Raw genomic sequence first — 19,685 nt, 5'->3', positions numbered from 1 at the left:
GCAGATGTCTTTTTTGTTCCGACATGCAATTAAAACAAAGACAAATCACAGTACCTACCTCATCGTGGTCACGACGAACAGACGCTTCCTTCTACTCTTTATTGTTTTCTTGTTCGTTATGCTTTGTTATCTGGTATTTACCGTTAATGTATTACAATGTGACTTACCAATTCAATTATTATTTATTTACGTAATATAAAGATGACTCGTACCAGATGTAAAAGTCTAAAAGGGGTGCATATAGCATATTTGCCGTCATGTGTGAAATCAGTGATTTCAGAAACAATAAATATCGTAATATATTAAGAAACTTCGGATTACTACACTTTAAAATTAATTATTATATACTATCTATTCCTATAGACTTTGTAAAGATGTTACTGGCTTATCGCATTCCGAATAGAAAAGATAAATTAATATAACATTTTTCAGAGTGATCAATTTATATAGGCTGGTTTACCCTATTTGATTTGGTTCTAAAAAGAAATTTTAAAAAATTACAATGCATTTAGAAATAATAAAATCATTGTAGATTATTTATTAAAAATTAATTTAAAATAATACAGATAATTTTAAAACAAAAGCTTCCTAATTACGAAACGTATTAAAATTATCAACCATCTGCACGATGACATAACCATGTACCATACAGAACAATATAATACAAGTCATTTGTTCAAGGCGATAGAACGGTCTGGCATATTGTCGGTAACTTCAAGGATTTAGCCAAATTGCACATTGTTACGTTTCACTTCTTGTCTATATTTATCGACGATCATTTATTTAGATCTATTTTGATTAGTCTTACCTTACTTTTTTATTTAAATTATTCGAAATTCTAACATTTAGAATATATATGATATTTTCACCTCTATAATAACTCTTGATTGGAATATTTCTTTAGCCAAGTGGAGGTCAGCTAAGAACGGATTTTACGAAATTCCTCTCGCAAGGGGAGTTGACGGCTCTTAGAGACTTAAAATTTTTCAAGCTATTTAATTATTGAAAACATATAAATAAAAGAACATAATATGTGATTTGAATTTCACCATCATCAGAATATTGGACGATAGATGCCCTGTGCAAGGTAAAGGCCTCCTCTATAGATCGCCATGATGACCGATCTAGCGCAGCTGTCATCCAGCTATTTCCCCGACTCTGACTATACCATTTAGTAGGAGACCTACCCACTCCGCGTCTACCAGTTCGTGGTCACCATTCGAAAACTTTTAGACTAACGTTGAGCCCCGTTTACAAATCAAAAAAACATATGATATACAAATTTTATGAAATTAAACCCGAAAACAGCAGTGCAGGCTACGCAAATTTACCTATATTTCTTGTTGTTTACATTTTATTTTAACAAAGCGAATTCGTATATTGCTTGTAATACTCATTAAGTATCGAGTATACTCATAACAAAAATAATGGTAAATATATTTTAAAATAATAAATTTGGGTTGTAGCCTTAAAAAAGCGAACGTGAATTACTGAGAAAAGCTGTGAAACTATCAAGCAAACAGTGATGAGATGGATTTCACTGTACCGGCTTCTAAATACAATCGCAAATAATTTTGATAGTCAACTTATGAGTACGTTGTGCCAATGAATTACCGAGAATCCTCACAGAGTAACCTTGAGAATTTAAAACAAATACATGTCGAGTAGGTACTGACCGATTATATAATCATTATTAAATTCAGATACTTGATCTAAATAAATAAATGTTTATCCTTTTTAATCTATGGTCAAACATAGAATATCTAGTATAAATAAGATCAAGCAGTACAATACGCATGTTAAAACTATCCTCTTATCATCTGTATTCCGCTAGCCAATCATTGATAAAAAGGTAATGGAACAGATACATACAGATAATAAAGATTACTAGAAAAAGCACCTTAGTTCTAACAGTAATAACTAATGTTGTCAGTTAAATCTTTTCTAGTTGAGGGTGGGTGAAAAAACTTAGTAAACAAATGAAATAATGAATCTGTCAGTATTGAGGCAACTCTCAAACCAATCGGACATTTAAAAACCGATTGTGTTATCATAGTTTTTAACGAAATATTTGTAACACAATTTTTACGTGATAAAATTTGTGTATACGAAGTACTTATTTTAACGATGATCATTGTGGTTATACTCAAACGATCTGTAAGGAACGTAATTAGAAAACTGTAAGTAAACTTGATTATTTATTAAATAAATAATATAACATCATCACACTACACCTCATTTTAATGATTTTAAAACAGTCCTAATATCTTACTACCTGCAATAGATACATTAATGTAAATATTTAAATTTTGAACAACACGGTAGAATGTATAATAAGGAAATAATTATCGGTGACGAAATTACACGATTCTAAACCATACGAATTCAATGTCACGAGATTGTCTGTGTAGAAGGTGATTGAAACTTGAATTCGAATGTGACATCCGCAAACAAGTCTTTTATTTGTCAAAGGTTACATACACAGACATAAAGTAACACGAAAATATTATTTAACAAAGAACAAATAGGAATCATAGGTAATATAGAACCAGAATGTATTGTTATCGTCATTTCGAGCGTAAAACATTTACTGCTGAACATGGGCCTACCCCATAGTACGAGTACAACAATTGGAGTGATTGGAAGCAGTCAAGATCGTCTGTCAACCTTCTGGACGTGCTCTCTATGCTTGCCGGTCTCTACTTCAGAAACTTAACGCCCAAGCGGCCATATGTTCTGCGCGTTATATGGACTGCCTATAACCGTTTCAACTAGTCAATTCATTTGGCTACCAATTGGGATAACTTTAATAAATCTCCTCATTTCTGATACAATATCGTACAGAAATTAAAAAAGATACAGCATAGCCCTCTCCGTGGCTCGTTGAGAGACTGTAAACTTACCCATAAGGACATGTAGTATTAAGAGGTAATCATTGTTATTATACCGCATAATTTTTAACATTATTTTTTTATGTGTGATATCGAATATAATGCCTTTGATCAAATCAGTTCAATCTGTGATTAGATTAGTTAAAAATGATAATCATAAAATGAATGTTAATTTTACGATTATCATTTGTAACTGGGTTATGCAAATACCGTTACGTTTTAGCCCAGAAACGTCGGCATGGGCCTCCCTTAAAGATATCTATTGGATGATATACTATAATCGCCACGCTTAGCAGGCGCTTTAGCGATCGCAGTGTGGTAACTATTACGGTATACAAAGGATGCTGCTTCTCAATTTCTGGAAACTTATTTGGTGTTGTGGCAATTCTTTGTAATTAATGTACAGTGCACATGCACAATGTTGATTATATATAGACGCAACCTACGATCGCAAGTCGCAAATACCATATTAATATAATAATTAAATGAAGTTTGCGTAAATTAAACTGCCTTAATGTAAATAACCCATCATCGACAAGGAAGTGATCGATGCGTAAGAATGTTAGTTGTATTTCTCATGTTAAAATATCCTTTTTGCGTTGTTTGTTTCTAGTCTATAAATTTACTATAATCTCAAAACTGTTCAATATGTATAATACGGCTAGTTTGCGGTAAAGAGGCTTAAAGTGTAAGCTTGCCAGCACAAATTCTTCATAATGTATATAGCATATAATTAAGCTTAATTTTAGACGAAACTAGCACTTAAAAATAGCAGTTTTAAAAAGTCATAGACCTTCGAATAAATTTATTATACTCACGACTCCATATTTTATAAAAAAAACTAGCTTACTCGACAAACTGTGTACAACCTAACAATCAATGAATTGTCCTAAAGAAATAAGTACAAGAAGCTTTAAAAACGGGGCTCCAAAAAAGAAAACAATCTCTGAATAATTAGATTTCGAATTTGAAAAATGTTACAAAAATATTAAGTTAAATTTATCGCCACAATAAAATTTAAATAAATGTACTAAGATTATAATAATACTCGTTGAAACCAGTAAAACTTCCGCAAAACAAACATATCGACCGATCATCTTTAATTTCAAAATTTTGCGTTATTTTCAAAACAAAGCATAGACAACATTACGTGAGCTGTCAGTTGAGCGTATGCCATTTATAAGAAATGAACGGCTAGATTGATGTTTTGACTGATTTTCTTTCATGTTAATAATGAAAAACAAAAATAATATCCATTCGTTCCCGAGTGAGTATATAATCTATTATGGGTCAGTAAAATTAATAAAATAACAAAAAATAAGTAAATTTATGAAATAATATGATTGGTAGACCATTCGTTTAAAGATAAACAGTTAAACGAATAATCAGTATTCCCTTCTTTATTTAAACTAGCTTAAGACGCAATATATTTAAAGATGATACAGCGAAGAATACAGTTCTCTGATGTTAATAAACAAAACTATATACAAGGATTATGGTAAGACTAGAATGATTAATTACTGGACATCGTTACCTTGCAAATGAAACCCTGTATGCCTATCCGCTAACCGGCTTTGACCAGTTTTAACACATATGCACTTGTTTCAATTAAAACTGTCATTTTAGCACTAATTGATTATTTCCGCGATGGGATATGCTCATTCGCGAGGAAATAATAACAATTTGCTTAAATGACGATTCTTGTAACGTGGGAAATTTATTATTTAGTGAACAAATATTGTAGCCGAGATAATTTCTTGTTATATTTCCTTTAAATTTATACTTTATCAAAATAATTTCATGTAAATTATTTTAGTTTTTTTTATTTCATATTTTAAATATAAAAGTATAGTAAATAATTGCTGGTTTATACGTTGTTCTTAAACAAGATCGAGTTTTGTATCTTTGTACTACTTAAGCAACAACAACACACAATACAATAGAGAAATGTTGAAATTTACACTGAATTCCAAAGACGTTGATGTCACCCATTAAACATTAGTTTATTGCACAAATAATGGTTAAATATTGCATTTACTAACAATTAACATATTTTAATGTTGCTAACCATATATTTCCTGAATTCTTGTTATATCATTTATGCACATTTTTAGGTCGTTTATTGAAAATATAATTCCTAATTCGATGAAACCTTATTTTAAGACAATAATCTGGTTGTAGCAATCAGAATTCGAGGTGTGATACGGCCCTCTAAGACACATTCGTGTTAAGAGTGCTAAACGTGTTTCAACTGACTGGACAAGTCGTGGAACATTCGCTTTAGCGAGTTTGGCGGCCTGATTCTGATGGAGTAGCGCCTTTAACGCTTTACTATCTTACTCAGGGTGTGTAAATCATTCTCATATTTACTATTTCAGTCATTAGACGTCTATTGCTGGACCTAGATCCCCCATGTATTTCCAAAAGCACTGACTGAAAGCGGCCAGCGTCCAATGTCTTCCGACGAGTTTATATTTGTAATCTAGCTACCTAGTGGGTTGCTCTTCCTTGATAAATTTGCTGGTCCGTAGTTTCCACTCCTGAACCGTAAGGCTCCAGTTACCGCCTCTCCTGTAAGCTTTAAAGCCTTTCCACTACCATGCGTGTGCAAATGCAAACAATATTACCATTGTTTGCATTTGTCTTATCGACGTCATGTAAGTATAGTAAAATGTTTAGATCTTCGTATCTGGAAGTCAAAACAACGTGTCAAATGTCACGCTGTAAATTTTATTTCTTTTCATGTGAACCGCTCGTGTATAGTATATGCGGACGTCATTATATCAGCAATTAAAACAAACATTACACAACAATGAGGCAAACAGCAAGGTTTACCGGCAATAGACGCTGGCGATCGGCCAACTTTGCCGCTCTGTCTGGATGCTCAGTTTACGGTGATCGACGTTAATTTTCGCTTCGTAACCACAATTCGCCGTTTGACTCGATGCTATAATTGTGAATTTTCTATCGTACCGATCACTATTTTGCACTGCATCCATAATTAGAATAGTTACTAAGTAAACCATCCCGCTAGCCGGGTTCTCTAATCACTCTTTGGTTTCAGTCTTTGTAATAAAGACAGTACTTATTGCTTGTGGTTACAGTGGTCTCTCAGGTAAGTGTGACGGCTTCAAAACCCGTTGTTTTCTTTATTTACATGCACAAGTATTAGTTCTTACATAGTTATTACGAACTTGATCGTAGTTAATATTGGCGTTTAATAAAAAACGGTACTACTAAGAAAATTCCTGTTTCGCTATACTTCACTACCTGCTACTTATAACAGCGCTTTTTTAATGTCATTTTTAGAAATAGCTGAAAGGAATGCGTATAATGAGCCTCAACAATTGTAAAGGAACATAATATTACGTTTACATGTGGCTTCTTTTTAAAAAGGGTATAAGTTCTTCAAGTTTTTTGCATCGCTTTCTCGCTTGTCAGTTTGTTCCACAAAGATTTGTTGTATTGATTGGTGGGTTTTACGTCATACTTGTAATAGTTATCAAAGATATAGATTAAATAGGAAACGGTGCTAGAAAACTAAATCAAAGAATATAGAAAAGCCGACTCATAACTACGTCAAAAATATTCATAAATACAAAGCAAAAGTAAACAAAAACAATCAATACATGTTGCCTGTAAACGCATCCTTAACTTGTTATCACTAAAAAAAAAAAAAAAGTTTGAATATTATTTTTGCATTGAATATAATAAGCTCTTAAATGGATATAATACACAATATACGTTAGTATACACACATGACGCGTTTAACTGGAACATCATAATTTTCAATAGTTGAAATAGATTTTGCCATAAATAATCTCTTAGCAAATCAATAACAAACTTTTAAATTGTAAAAATCGTTTTTTTTTAATTATTAACATCCTCCACATAAATACAGTTATGCGTATCTAATAAATCTTACCAGTATACATGTAAATTTTCTTAAAGAACGCTTTAAATATCTCTATACGTTTATGATTGTAAAAGATATAAATCAATAATTTACGATCGACCCAACATCTTATATTTTTCCGTTAAAATAAAATCTGAAATGTCAGTTTTTACAAATAACATATTAATATTTGCTAAGATTAAAATATTTACAAACAGTTACAATGATTAATAACTGTTTATATATGAAATTAAGTATTTTGATATAAAGATGTTTGAATATTAAACTTACTCTAATTTCAAATTTTGGCTTTTGGTATGCCCATTCTCGACAACGGCACAAAAAGGAAAAAAAAACATTTAGAACATGTGCACTATGTTCATTGTTTAATTTGTGTTTATATGTGTGTTTGTTAATCCGGGGTGATTTAAAGATTAAAGAATAAATAGTTTCAGAAATAATATAATATTCAGATAAACCATTTTTAAAAATTCGGGATTACTATATATTAAAATGAATTATTGTTTGCTTTATATCCCCAATAAGTCTACTTCTAGAAGTTATTGGCCCGTCTCATTCCAATAGAAAAAAAACTATTGCGTGATCACTTTGTACAGGGTGATTGAAAATGGGTACAACCTTTAAGGTTTTTACATTTATAACCTATCACCATCTATACATGTTGGAGATATAAAACGGGACTATTTTCTTTTGTTCAAATGCTCTTTGTTCGTTTTCATTGGATAATGCCAATACAAACATGAATGTTTGATTTTGAATACAAATAAATACTCGGCGTATAAGCAGTATATATACACATAAAATATAGTAGATTTTTACAGTTTTATCGAGGTTCATCGAGAAACATTTTTGATGGCTTACTCTAATAAGCTAAAATCCATTTGATTTATTCATTTATTATCTTCTTGGGAAGCATACCTAAATGGCTCGGCAGAATGAGCTTCTTTATCATGGTATCCTTCAATATAAGAAGCCTTACGCTTGAACCCACAATATCGCAAAACACACAACCAACTCGGAGGGGTTTTTTTATCACTTTCACAATAATAAACACAGTAGTTGAGCAAATTATTCCATATCTTTATGATCCTTTAAAATACATCAAACTAATAGATTTTTTTTACCAAATTTTTATTTAATAAACTTTTAATTTAATTTTTTTTATAAACTTTATTTTATGTATTGTGAAACCATACACTGTAGTCAACTGCAGTTTGGAGAAAGATTTAATAACTGTCTAATCTTTATTTATAACGATTTCGTTATATCTTCTTCTCTACAGCCGATCGACGTCCGTTCCAAGGCGTAGTCCTTCCTCAAGATCGCCACGACCACTGGTCTTGCGCTGCTTACATCCAACGACTTCCCGCAACCTCATCCGCCGCGTCTACTTGCTCTTGGTTGCCACTCGAGAACCTTTCAGCCCCAACAGCCATCCGTTGCACGAGTGATATGCTGCCACTTCAAACGGGCAATTCTTTGAACAACGTCGGTGATATTGGTTCTTATGCGGATATCTGCATGTCTGATTCGATATCGTAGCGAAACTCCGAACACAGCCTTCTTAACTTATATACATCGCTGTTTTTTTCCTCAGAAAAAAAATGTTAATTATTGACATTAATGGAATAAAAAAAAACTTTTACCTGAATGCGAGGTAAAGTAACTTAGTATTATAGACAGTTATTTTAGTAATTGCATCCAGAGGTCCAGTAAATTTAACTATATCAATGGCAAACATTCCAAGAAGTAATGTCAAACGGGTTAATATAATTGCTATTGAGTATTTAAACCAATAAAATCTGTATTCATAACAATGCAAGAGTGATTACAGTTAATTGTTTCTTAATGACTGCTATGAATTTGTTTCGCCTTAAGAGATATATGTGTTCATTTTATGTTGAAGGATTACGGAAGAATGAACGCGAGTACAGATTTTTTAGGTGTTATTGTAATTGTTTTTCCCATTACGTAATATCATTGTAAATAATCGTAATATTTAAAATGGAGTAAAAGATTTTTGAAGAATTATTTACGTATTCTTATTAAACTCCGAATCAAAAATAAGAAGATCTGCAGAAGAATTATTGTCATCGACGTAGCTTCAAAAATTTTTTGCCTGAAGTGGAAGTATGTTCCGCATACTAGCCGGTAGACGCAGCATAGGTAGGGCCCCAATGGATAGACCGACAACATATACCAGTCGTTTCGATCTTTGGCAAAGGCCGACGCTTTGCAGTAGCTGTCTATTGGCTTGGCCGTCTATACAACGACGATAAGATGATATCACAACACCCGATCATAGGGGGCGGTCACCCGCTCTCTAACCGCGCACAGCATAGGCGAACTAAGGTCGGATCTGGATCCCTTCTTTGCTCGCCTGTGGTGCACACTTCCGTCGCCGCATATACACAACATAAATACTACACAGCTCTACTCAGTTAGAGCAGTTTACTACATGCGAACGTCACCGTACAACTGAAAGGCGTCTGTCTAGCTTCTGTTTTATTTTTAAGTTCACAGAACCTTCCGCTCCGTGAACTCATTTCCGATGAAGCTGTTAAAACCTCCGGGCTAACAGCATCACCTTTAATCGAAACCATGCAACCAAGCACTTTGTGATGAGAAGACTGCCAGCAGAGACCAATTTGATAGAAACTAGAATCAAAGTGAGCTTCTTTATAGTGGCAGCTACGAAATAAAATCATTTTATTTTATAGAATTATAAAATAAATGATAGAAGATAAAATTATAGGATGATAGTGATAATCATGATAAAATGAGAATAGATATTTGTTTTTAAATGATAATGTAATTATTTTCCTATTACCTCGTATATCTTTACTATGTAATTAAAATAAAGTTTTTGAAATCATTAGTTGACTATTCAAGTTCTTACATAAATTTCTATCTTATTATTGCAACTGATCCAATCAAGTTTCGGCGGTCCAAACAGAGGCGCTCTCTCGTGAGCCATTGCTTCTACGGAGTGTTCACTTAAACAACATAACGATTAAAGTCAAAATTTTTAGGCAGACTGCGAGCTTGACTCCAGTATAGAGCAGTACAGAGGCCAATATCTCTTTGCTGACCGAAAGGTAGTTAAGCTACAAATGCCAACAAGCAGTAAGCATGTGTTCATGACTAAAATGTGCATTCTTCGCAAGAAAAACTAACAGTGAAGTATCTAGTAGAATAGATAGTAGGTGATTAATATATAAGAAAAAGCGTTTTCAAAATTCGGATTACATTAAATTATTATAGGCCTTTTATTGAACTAAATATTCAGCATGTTCACTTTATACATATAATTTAATGCTTTATGTTAACAAATGAGGTATAGATACAATTAAATCCTTTAAAGCTCTAGCATCTATAAAAGAATAACTCTGTATAAAATCTTTTAATAATAAGACAACATATATACAACATAAGTTGATGCTTTATTAAAATATATTCTAGTAACAATGGGGTAAGAGTAAAAACTGCTTAAACATGTATAATACGGCTATATATGCGTTCTTTTTTTCTATTAAGAAATGTTTATCCGTAACGCATCAAACATTGAATTTTAATGATATAGGTATAAGGAAAATGTATTACATGAACCAAACGGAATTTATATATTAATTAAAAATACGTAACCATGTATTATGTAATGGTAATTGATCGAATTAATAATCGAGGTCATTTTACTATGGGAACATCGGCTTATTCAACCGTTTGCGTGCACTGTAGTTAGAGTATTCAATGACAAATATGTGTAGCATCCAGCATATGTGTACTTTATTAATTATTAAAAGATTACCTTAGTTCTACAGTACAAAGAATATAAAACATACATCTAAGCCGTCGCAAATATATACCTGTGCTTATTATCAGGAGTAGACAGAAATTAAAAATCTATTTCCTAAAACGATAAGTCCTATAAATAACACGTTGGTAGAAGAGTTCTTTGCTGAAACCAGCCTGCTGAAACAAAATAAGACAAAAGTTGTTGTAGATAGTATAGATAATAGTCTTCATAAAATACAGTTTTGGCAACCCGATGAAGTAAAGTTTTTAAATTGAAGTTGTTTTTATATTGCCCAAGTTATATTCTATTATTCTAGGGAGGCTACAGTTACATAAAATGTGAAAATTAGTATCATTTCTACTGGCCATCATACGTATCTTTTTTTCATGACTAATGAGTTCAATGGCTGAGTTGTTAACGTGTTTAATAAAGAATTACTAAAAACCCTTTCATGTCACATCAAGTTATCTAATCGACGGATTGTGATAAGAATTTACGATGCATCGTATATTGATGCTTTGACGTCAAAGCTCGATTCGATGCGGACTGCATACTTGACTGTTTCAAGCGTTGCAATGAATGTGAAACGTTTAAGTATTTCAACAATTTATCTTCTCCAGCTTTCCCTATCTTGACTGTAATGAGCTCAGCGTAAGAATAGATGTGATTATTAAGCGCTCCGGATGGGTGCTGGCGCGTAATGACACCAATATGCGTGTACGGGTTAAAACATTCCGTCGATATACGTCGGTTCACCCTGTTAGGATTCAGTATTCGTTACGTACAAACACTTGTGTCGATATCGTGTCGACTATTTTCAGTATAATGAAACGTTGGCGACGAGCCGTGTCGACAACGATTTGCATTTGTAATAAGTTATATATTTTCACCTGAAAAACAATGCGGCGATTAGTAAAGGGGATCTGTGACGCGCGAGACCGCGTCGGATCAATTTTGCAAATCGTGAAATTTGCGTTAACGTTAAATTTGTCGACGTAATCGGAGGGCTTCGCCGGTGCGAGGTCGAGTCCCCATAACAGCGGTAAGGTAACGGGAGAGGCGTACACCCACCGCTGCACGGCGTCGGCGTCACGACCGCGGCACGGGCAGTCAAATAGTCACCGCCGTGTCGGCCGTATGAAAGCGCCCGCTGACCGGCAGTCTGCGCCAAAACGCGCGCCCGAGCGCCCCACGTCGGCGCCTTGCCGCCCCAACACTCCTCGCGTCGAGTGTGCACGCCTTTCGATGCTCTTCTCTCCGATCGCCGTCGAGGCGATGAAGTGTAAAGAGGAAAACTGCGAAGTCGGCGTTGTACTGGAGCACAACTCTTTGATCGTACTCTCTGTGAACAAGACGATCGTGTGTCTCTGCGGCAGGGACATGAACAACCCATTCGAGCGCGGGTAACTCGATTGTGTTAACGTTATCGCTTACGTTCACATAACGACTGGACAGCTGGGTCAGTGCGGTACTACCAGGAACGAGTGTATGCGAATTCTCTACCATATTGACCTTTTATTTCGGTCATAATTATCTATAAATAAACTCGTTTGTTATTATTTTAATAGTGTCCAAGGTTGCCTTTTGTCTCTTCAAGGTAAATCGTATTTGGCATAACCGAAATGGGGATTTTAACCAATTATCTTTGAAGCCGAAAGTCGCAGATAAAACTGTAGTTTAACGTTTAATACTGTACAACGCTTCTCCGCATTGATTGGAGATTTTGTCCGACATGCGAATTTATTTAAAACCAGACAATTCAATATAGTGAGTCACTTTGTATAGACAGACAAAAACTTTGTGCTGGAACATTGTAGGAACTGATCGATGACCGTATGTAAAGGCAAGGTCGCGGTCGTTCGTACAATGCCTTCGAAACTACTTTGTTTTTTTTTATTTTGTACTTTTAAAAACAATGGATTTCAGCATGTTCTATAAATAATCAAAATCATCAGATGCTTGTTAATCAGTAATTATTAACATTATATAAATGTTCTAATAAGTTTTAACGGCATATTCTTGTCGCCGAAGTTAAGGTTTCCAAGCCAAACCAGTTCATAAGCTTGCTTGCCTTATTATACAAATTATTGCCAAACTGGTTGCTAATTCATAAAATTTCATCTTGAAGAGTTGTTTTAGCGCACCGAGGATCACCTTCCGTTTATATCGGTAACACGTTAACCTACACACAGGTACGAGACATTGTGCGTGCGTATGTGTGACGACTTTCTTCGTTTATATAACCACAATGCCGATGTGTACGTAAAAACAGACATGTACTTTATAAACAAAACCGTACCAAGAATCGGTTTCGCGAGTCCGGAGAACAAAGTTGATACATAATGAAGCACAACTCACATTATATAATTAGCCACGCGATTTTAACCTCTATTTTAGAAGCGACAAAGTTTGAAAATGCTTGATGAATTTTTACAAATCTGCAGACAGCAGAAAGTTGATTATTCAACGACTAAGACGCTGTATACGTTATTAAGAGGCCTATTCAAAAACTAATCTGTCCGAAAGAAAAATAAATAGGAATACAAGTAAATTAAAAGTTGTCAATGATTGTCATTCTCATTCACAACTCTCATTGAATTTTCACGTGTACAAAAAATCAAAAGTCGGTACCATTCCAGTTAAATTTCAAAAATGAATGTTATGTATTAGAACTTTAAGTATAAATTGACTTAATTTTATATTTCATGACTAAAACCCCAGGCAACGGATCTTGCTAAAAAGAAATTTGAATGCCTCACCTTAAAAATTTAGTTAAAATAAAGAGAATTTAAAAACGAACCTTATTGTATTTGAATATAGCGTGATTTTGTTTGTTTGATTTTATTCTAAATTATACCCAGCTAGTTGCTTGACTTCTTTGCCATTGTCTAGATATTTTATTAGCATTTATAGATTCGTTGGGCCATTTTTGTGTTATCAATAATTCATAGTCGATTCGGTCCATCCATTTAAATTATCTGGAATACGATTCCTTTAGTTCATTGTTCTTTTAAATGCCTCATACTACAGAGAAAACCAGTCGACGCGGTTTAAATAAATTTTGTGAAAAGGTTTTATTTTATATTGATACCTTACACGTATGATCTGTGTTAAACCTAAAACTTATTTCCGGAGTAAAACCTATTTAACATTATGATAGACGGGCTATTACAAATTCATGGCATTTTTTGATAACCACTTTGTTTTGTTGTATCTAATATGGGACTATGAAATAACATAACAAAATACAGTCATATACGCATTCAGCATACGTAGTAATAATGGTCACATTTCACGTTGTTATAAACTTATTGCTATCAATTATTACTTATTATGATTAGAAATTTTCCCATCGTCTGATGTTTATTGGCGTGATTAAAGAGGTTGTGGTACCCCTGTTGACTCCCATCGAAGCTCTGACGTCAACACCCAATTGTATGATAGATCTATCATTTTACATATGAACGTCGAATACCGGCAAACAATTTTGAAAATAAATATTTTAATGTACAAAACTTAAAGAGCGCCTTAAACGTAAATCCGGATAAAAATAAAAATTAAATGAAGCAGACAAATGTGAGACGAATCTCAATTAGTAACGATATTTTGAAACAAAAGTATAAGTTTGCATATTATATGCTGGTTTTAATAATAAACATATTCTTAATACTCTGCGATCATCAGTCAAAAATATCTGGAAATTTGCTGTGCGAAAATAATCCTTTAATTAAACATTTTTCGTGTAATTGTCAACATTATTGCTTGTAAAGAAAGTCGCAACTTATGACTAATAATATATTTAAGAATCATTTGTAAAAGCTGTTGTAGTAATTCTTTTACGTATAAATTGTCAAGTTCTTTTCTTGAAATTTTGAAATTATTTTTTTAAAACTTGTTTGTTGTTAAATAACAACAGTTGTTTTTTTAACTAAAGCGCTCTGTTATTATTCTTTAACAATGTAAACAACCTCTTCAACAATATAACAAAAACACAAAATACATACACTATTTAGATCTCATTTGAGTCCATTCAATGTTTTAGCAGAAACAAAAGTGTCTTGATTTTATTGTATAATAAGGATTAGCTAGTAATTTCATAATTACAGTAGAGCTTGCTAACTTTTGTAGTATGCAAATTCCAGAAGTAAAACATTGCCCATCGTAATAAATTTAAAAAATTTCGAATGACGCAGTTTTTGAGTTGCTTCGAAAGAAAAAATATTTAACAGTATTTCGTAACAGTGAAGAAATAATATTAAAGCAGATAAACATTGATAGACACGTAAACGATACTTATTCACGTAACGACAGCATGGAGGTCGACTGTAATTTCGAAATATATTTTAATAACGTAGAATAGATAGCCTCTGATTGACGTAAAAGTAGGGTCAAATAGTGATAATCAATCTAATTACCCAAAACATTTTAAATATTCTCAGTTAAATAAAAACAATATCACGCCAGATATGGTGACATGACGCATTCAAACATTTGGGCAATTGTTACTGTTTTTAAATAGAGATGTGATTTTTTTTATCAAGCATATAACAATTACATTCGACACTTTCACATTATACTTAAGTTTAACGTCTATTTGAAATTATAAACGTTTGGAAGTACATCAACCTAACGCCTTTATTATCAGAGCATACGACGAGGCAATCAGAGAGCAGTCAAAACAGTGTAACTCGTTATTGCGCCAATGTTTCGATGTCAAGCGATCACACAATCGCTCGCGGCACTTAAATCTGATATTGTGGTACGAAGCAATTTCAAGTCGTCAAGATAATACGACAGGGCATGACTTTACCTACGTAGATAAAGTCGCATGGACTCGAATACAACGGAACTCTTGTTTTATAACGTCTCGGAATCGGAACGAACGTGACTTTACCTCTGATCATACAAAACTTTGTACAAAGCCGTTTGCTTTGAAACATGAATGTAAAAGAAACAAGCTTCCATTAGTTTCTAGACTTAACAATAAAAACCCACAGGACGGTGATCTTGGGATATCCTTTAAAGTTTCAAGGGTAACGACTTATATAGCTTTTACTACCTGTGTTTTTTATCCCGCATTCATGTCAAAGCCCCGGAGGCTTGCTCGAGCTGGGAGCGAACTAAGGGCATTGCACCTATCGGCTCTCCCTTGCCCTGCAGCCCTACTTTGGCTTTTGAAGCCGAAAGTGCAAAATACGCGCCTCCTTTCCATTTAAACGTTGCAGGCGTATTTGCCGGAAAGAGATGCAGTCCGGGTGTCAGCTACGTACACGTTAACCATAGACCCAGCCGTGTAAATGTCTATAGCAACTGTTCGTCGCTGTGCATTCATGTTATATGGACTTTGAACTCTATTAATGGTGAAATGCAATATGTTGTCTTCCTCGGATATATTATCATCGCATGGATCAATACGAGTTAACCCAACACTATACTGACTCCGACTATGCTTAAACCTATTTAAGTAAACGTATATTGTAATTATCAGTATTAAATTATTTGTTTTTGTGTAAATACAGAGTGGTAAAAAGGTAGTAAACGCAAGAATATCCACTGGTATAAATTGTATTTAAAACTTACGATGTTCACTCACAGCCGTTATTACGAAATGGGACGGAAAGGTTTTTAATTTAAACGACATGAATTCGTTTTATGGCGCGGGTAAGCGGGACAAACCAACGGTGTGGCCGCAGCGCGGATGCGTCATTGGCATTACGATACGAGAGCGACGGCATCACCACCATCCGTAGCTTTTCGCGGAAAACGGCCGTAGTCGCAATCGCCCTGCCCCGCGCGCCCGCCCCCCTCCCTGGCGCCGCGTCAGACGCTGCTATATAAAAGCCATGAACGCCCCTCCACTTCAACTCAGACGCATGGAGTACTCCGTAGAGGTCGTTTGGCACGAGCGAGCGCTTTGCTAGGCACCTGCCGGCCACTTCACGATAATATTCTAGTCACCGCGCAGCTGAAGCTCGCCCAACGCGGTCTACCGCGCGTTCCTACGAGCAGTGATATGTGCAATAGCCTTTAAAAAAATTGTGATAATTTATTTAACTTAGTATTAGTTACGCGCGTCGATAAGACCGCTTCACGGCTGTGAGTGAAAACTGTGAAGTTGAAATGTTGTGACTGCCCGACTGGAACTTGTTGCCCGTCGTCCAACCCAGTGTGTTCAGTTATTCTTGCGTCGAAGGACCGTTTGCCACGATGGTTGGGAACAACGGTACTATGATGGCGATACGCATCGTTCACAGCAAGCTGCGCAAGCGGGAGGAGCACTCAGCGTCCGTGCACCCGGCCGAGGTGTTGCAGGCCGCGCCACCGCCGCAGCCGGAGCCCCTTGCCTTCCGCCAGCAGCCCCTTTGGCAATTTCCGCCGCCGCTGCCTCCGCCTTACGTCTATCCGCACGATCAGGTTAGTGATTAAACCTCCTGTATTTAAAAACCGTTACTGTGAACATACAATCCCGCATTACGCGAGCAATTGAAATCGGTACACACGTATTCTTGACCCTAATATCGCGTTAATGTCGCGCAGCCCGCCTGCGTTCACTTTTCAGTATAATTTTGTATAGCGTCGTCTCGGTAACCTTTCAAACAATATGGAAAGTTGTTCGCTGAGAATGTTTAAATGTTACGGCTCAAAAGAAATCGTGACTGGTTGGGGCGACGTCCCCGCCACGCGAGAGAGAGTCGGTTATACCACCGCATGGTCACGATACCGAGTGCGAAATAAATTTAAATGTCGGGACACGCTCGAGTAGAAAGCTGTACAAGGCGAACGTGTTGTAACTGATCGACCTTCTTTCTTTGCCGTTTGACGAACAAAGGAGGCTAATGCAAGCGGTCTAGTACACTCAAAATATTAACCTCAATATTATGCTCTGATTGGCAATCCCGAGGTCTACGTGGAAAAATCATCCTACCCCGGTAAACGTCATACTACGCTCATCATAACTTCTGCACAAAGTAAAGACCACCCATATCGAGACGCCGCGCCAGGAAGCGAAGAATGCTAATGTGGCTTTGAATAGCGTATTCAAGGCTTGCGACATACTCGCATGGCCTTAACGTTATTTTACACGCTTGGTCTCATAGACGCTAAAAAAACGACGACGTTATTACTGAATTCATTTAAGTAGAGTTCTATCGTTCGGTACCAAAATAAAAATTTTCAAGCGACCTTCTAACGTACGCTGTACAAACTAAATATTACCTCGTCGCAACGATTGTGTAATATCTAAAAAGAAATAAACATTTCACAAGCCGTCGTATTCTTTGAGGACGATAACGGGGCTTCGTAATAGCAATTGTAGTTCGATAACAGTTTGAAGTACCGTTTCACTAAATCTATTTTCATTATTTCCAGGACAACTTGATGCAGCCAATTGGTAATGAAAGGGCAAGTTTTCGCAGTCTTCGCAAGAATATTGGTGGTCGCTGGAAGCGACTCGTGAAGAAGAAGCCCGAACAGGAGGTCTATACGATCCCTCCCGAGCTCAAGCCTCAACTCAAGCAAATCTACGTGTACTAATTTTGGCGCAACTATAATAGCGCGTGCCTCCAGAGTGATTAGTTCTGACGTAGTCACAACCTCTGGAGCAACATGCGCAATAGCAGCTGGAAGGCCGGAATCTTCAACGCTGTGATGACCTCAACCATCGTCTAATGGTTGTAATTACAAATCCATATCTTAACTCGAATATCAAAATTATTTCAACAACTACTCGGCTACATAGCTGATGTCTTTGAACATATCGTTTTGACCAATTAATTCATATTGACCAATATCATTTGTTTCATTCATTCGCACTTTGTTGTGATTAAAAAAAAAAAACAAGATTTGTATTAATAAGTATTAGAACTCTGATGTCTGTGTGTTGTTCCGTTGCTGAAGAATTTGTTTGAAAAAGAATGAGTGATAGTCAATGAATTTAGTTTAATTAATTTAATGTAATGAATGAACTTAGGAAAATGCGGTCGCGCATTCTAGTGACGAAAATCCAATAATTATTGTAAAGATTAACGACGATGCCTTGTTGAATGTGTAATTCTTTGACTAATTAGGGCATTTTGTAGTTGATTAACTTATTGTAGACCTGATCGTACTCTTAGTTGAACGTCGATCAAATTTGTGGAGTTATTTACAAATGTATGTACTGTTTGCGAGTTACAGCGCGTATGTAAGTGTGAACCATATCGTTTGATGCAGTATTTTTATACCATTCGTTTATGTTGTGAGTGAGACTGAATTATGGTACAATTTAAATGTAAATTGACAATTATAAGATGAAATTATTTTCCGATGTTGTTGATTGTTTTCGTATCAAGAGTAGTCAAGAATCGATTCCGCTGCTGATATGACCATAACTGATGAAATGGTTACACGCATGCTGTTGTGTTGTAATTTTTAATTTTCGCCCGGTCTTTGCCTACTGTGATATCAAAATGAATTAAAATAAATGAGAAATTATTTTTTTGACTTATTTCTTTACGACTTACCTTTTCATTTATACAGTGGTAAGGGCCGCTGGTCGAATATTTTTAATGCCAGCTCATATTGAGCTATTTGTTTGATGATATAAGTTAGTAAGGTACAATAAATTCAGCCATGATTATAATATTTTATTTCCCTTGATTTCTAACTAATGCAATAGAGAAATTATTCCCGTCCTGATGATTTAACCATAACACAAGCAATGAAAAAGAACTAAATTTCACTAAGGTAAAATGTTTTTGAAAATTCGCAAAATAAATTCGCCACAAATAACAGCAAACCTAAATCGGTTAATACTCTTTAATTAAAACGTAGTGTTTAAATAAAATTCTGGCTCATAATTTGAGCTTAAAAACCTTTAAATGGCAACAATTTTGGAAAACACACTTTTACATATTTACATTTTTTACAAAGATACCTTTTTCTTAATCTTAATACTTGATTTCTATCAATTATTGCGTGAATATAAATGACATATCAATAAGAGCTTTTATACTTATACTTTACATTTAACAGAAATGTATACATAATTGTGGAAGAAAAAAAGAAAATTTTACACTAATAATACACAAATTTCTTCTTCAGT

The 19,685-nt window shown here is 34.8% G+C and overlaps 1 protein-coding gene across 3 annotated transcripts in view; it reads left to right on the top strand.

The window, feature by feature from the left end:
* LOC137931674 (uncharacterized) overlaps positions 1-19,223 on the top strand; it is a 220,260-nt gene extending 201,037 nt beyond the window's left edge. For 2 of the 3 annotated variants that reach the window (XM_068775155.1, XM_068775158.1), the window contains exons 5-6: positions 16,858-17,017; positions 17,972-19,223. In XM_068775155.1, coding sequence (XP_068631256.1) covers positions 16,858-17,017; positions 17,972-18,136 — 325 coding nt within the window. In that variant the 3' untranslated portion in view covers positions 18,137-19,223. Of the gene's footprint in view, positions 1-11,733; positions 12,007-16,857; positions 17,018-17,971 lie in introns of those variants that run through there. The other variant, XM_068775157.1, reaches the window with a different exon arrangement.
* Positions 19,224-19,685: the final 462 nt, after the last annotated feature.

Source organism: Battus philenor, unplaced genomic scaffold (assembly GCF_028537555.1).
Source record: "Battus philenor isolate CCGP_79_NKW_IND1 unplaced genomic scaffold, ilBatPhil1.0.hap1 SCAF_8, whole genome shotgun sequence".
Classification (NCBI taxonomy): Eukaryota; Metazoa; Arthropoda; class Insecta; order Lepidoptera; family Papilionidae; genus Battus; species Battus philenor.
This window is presented reverse-complemented; position numbering and strand designations above follow the sequence as displayed.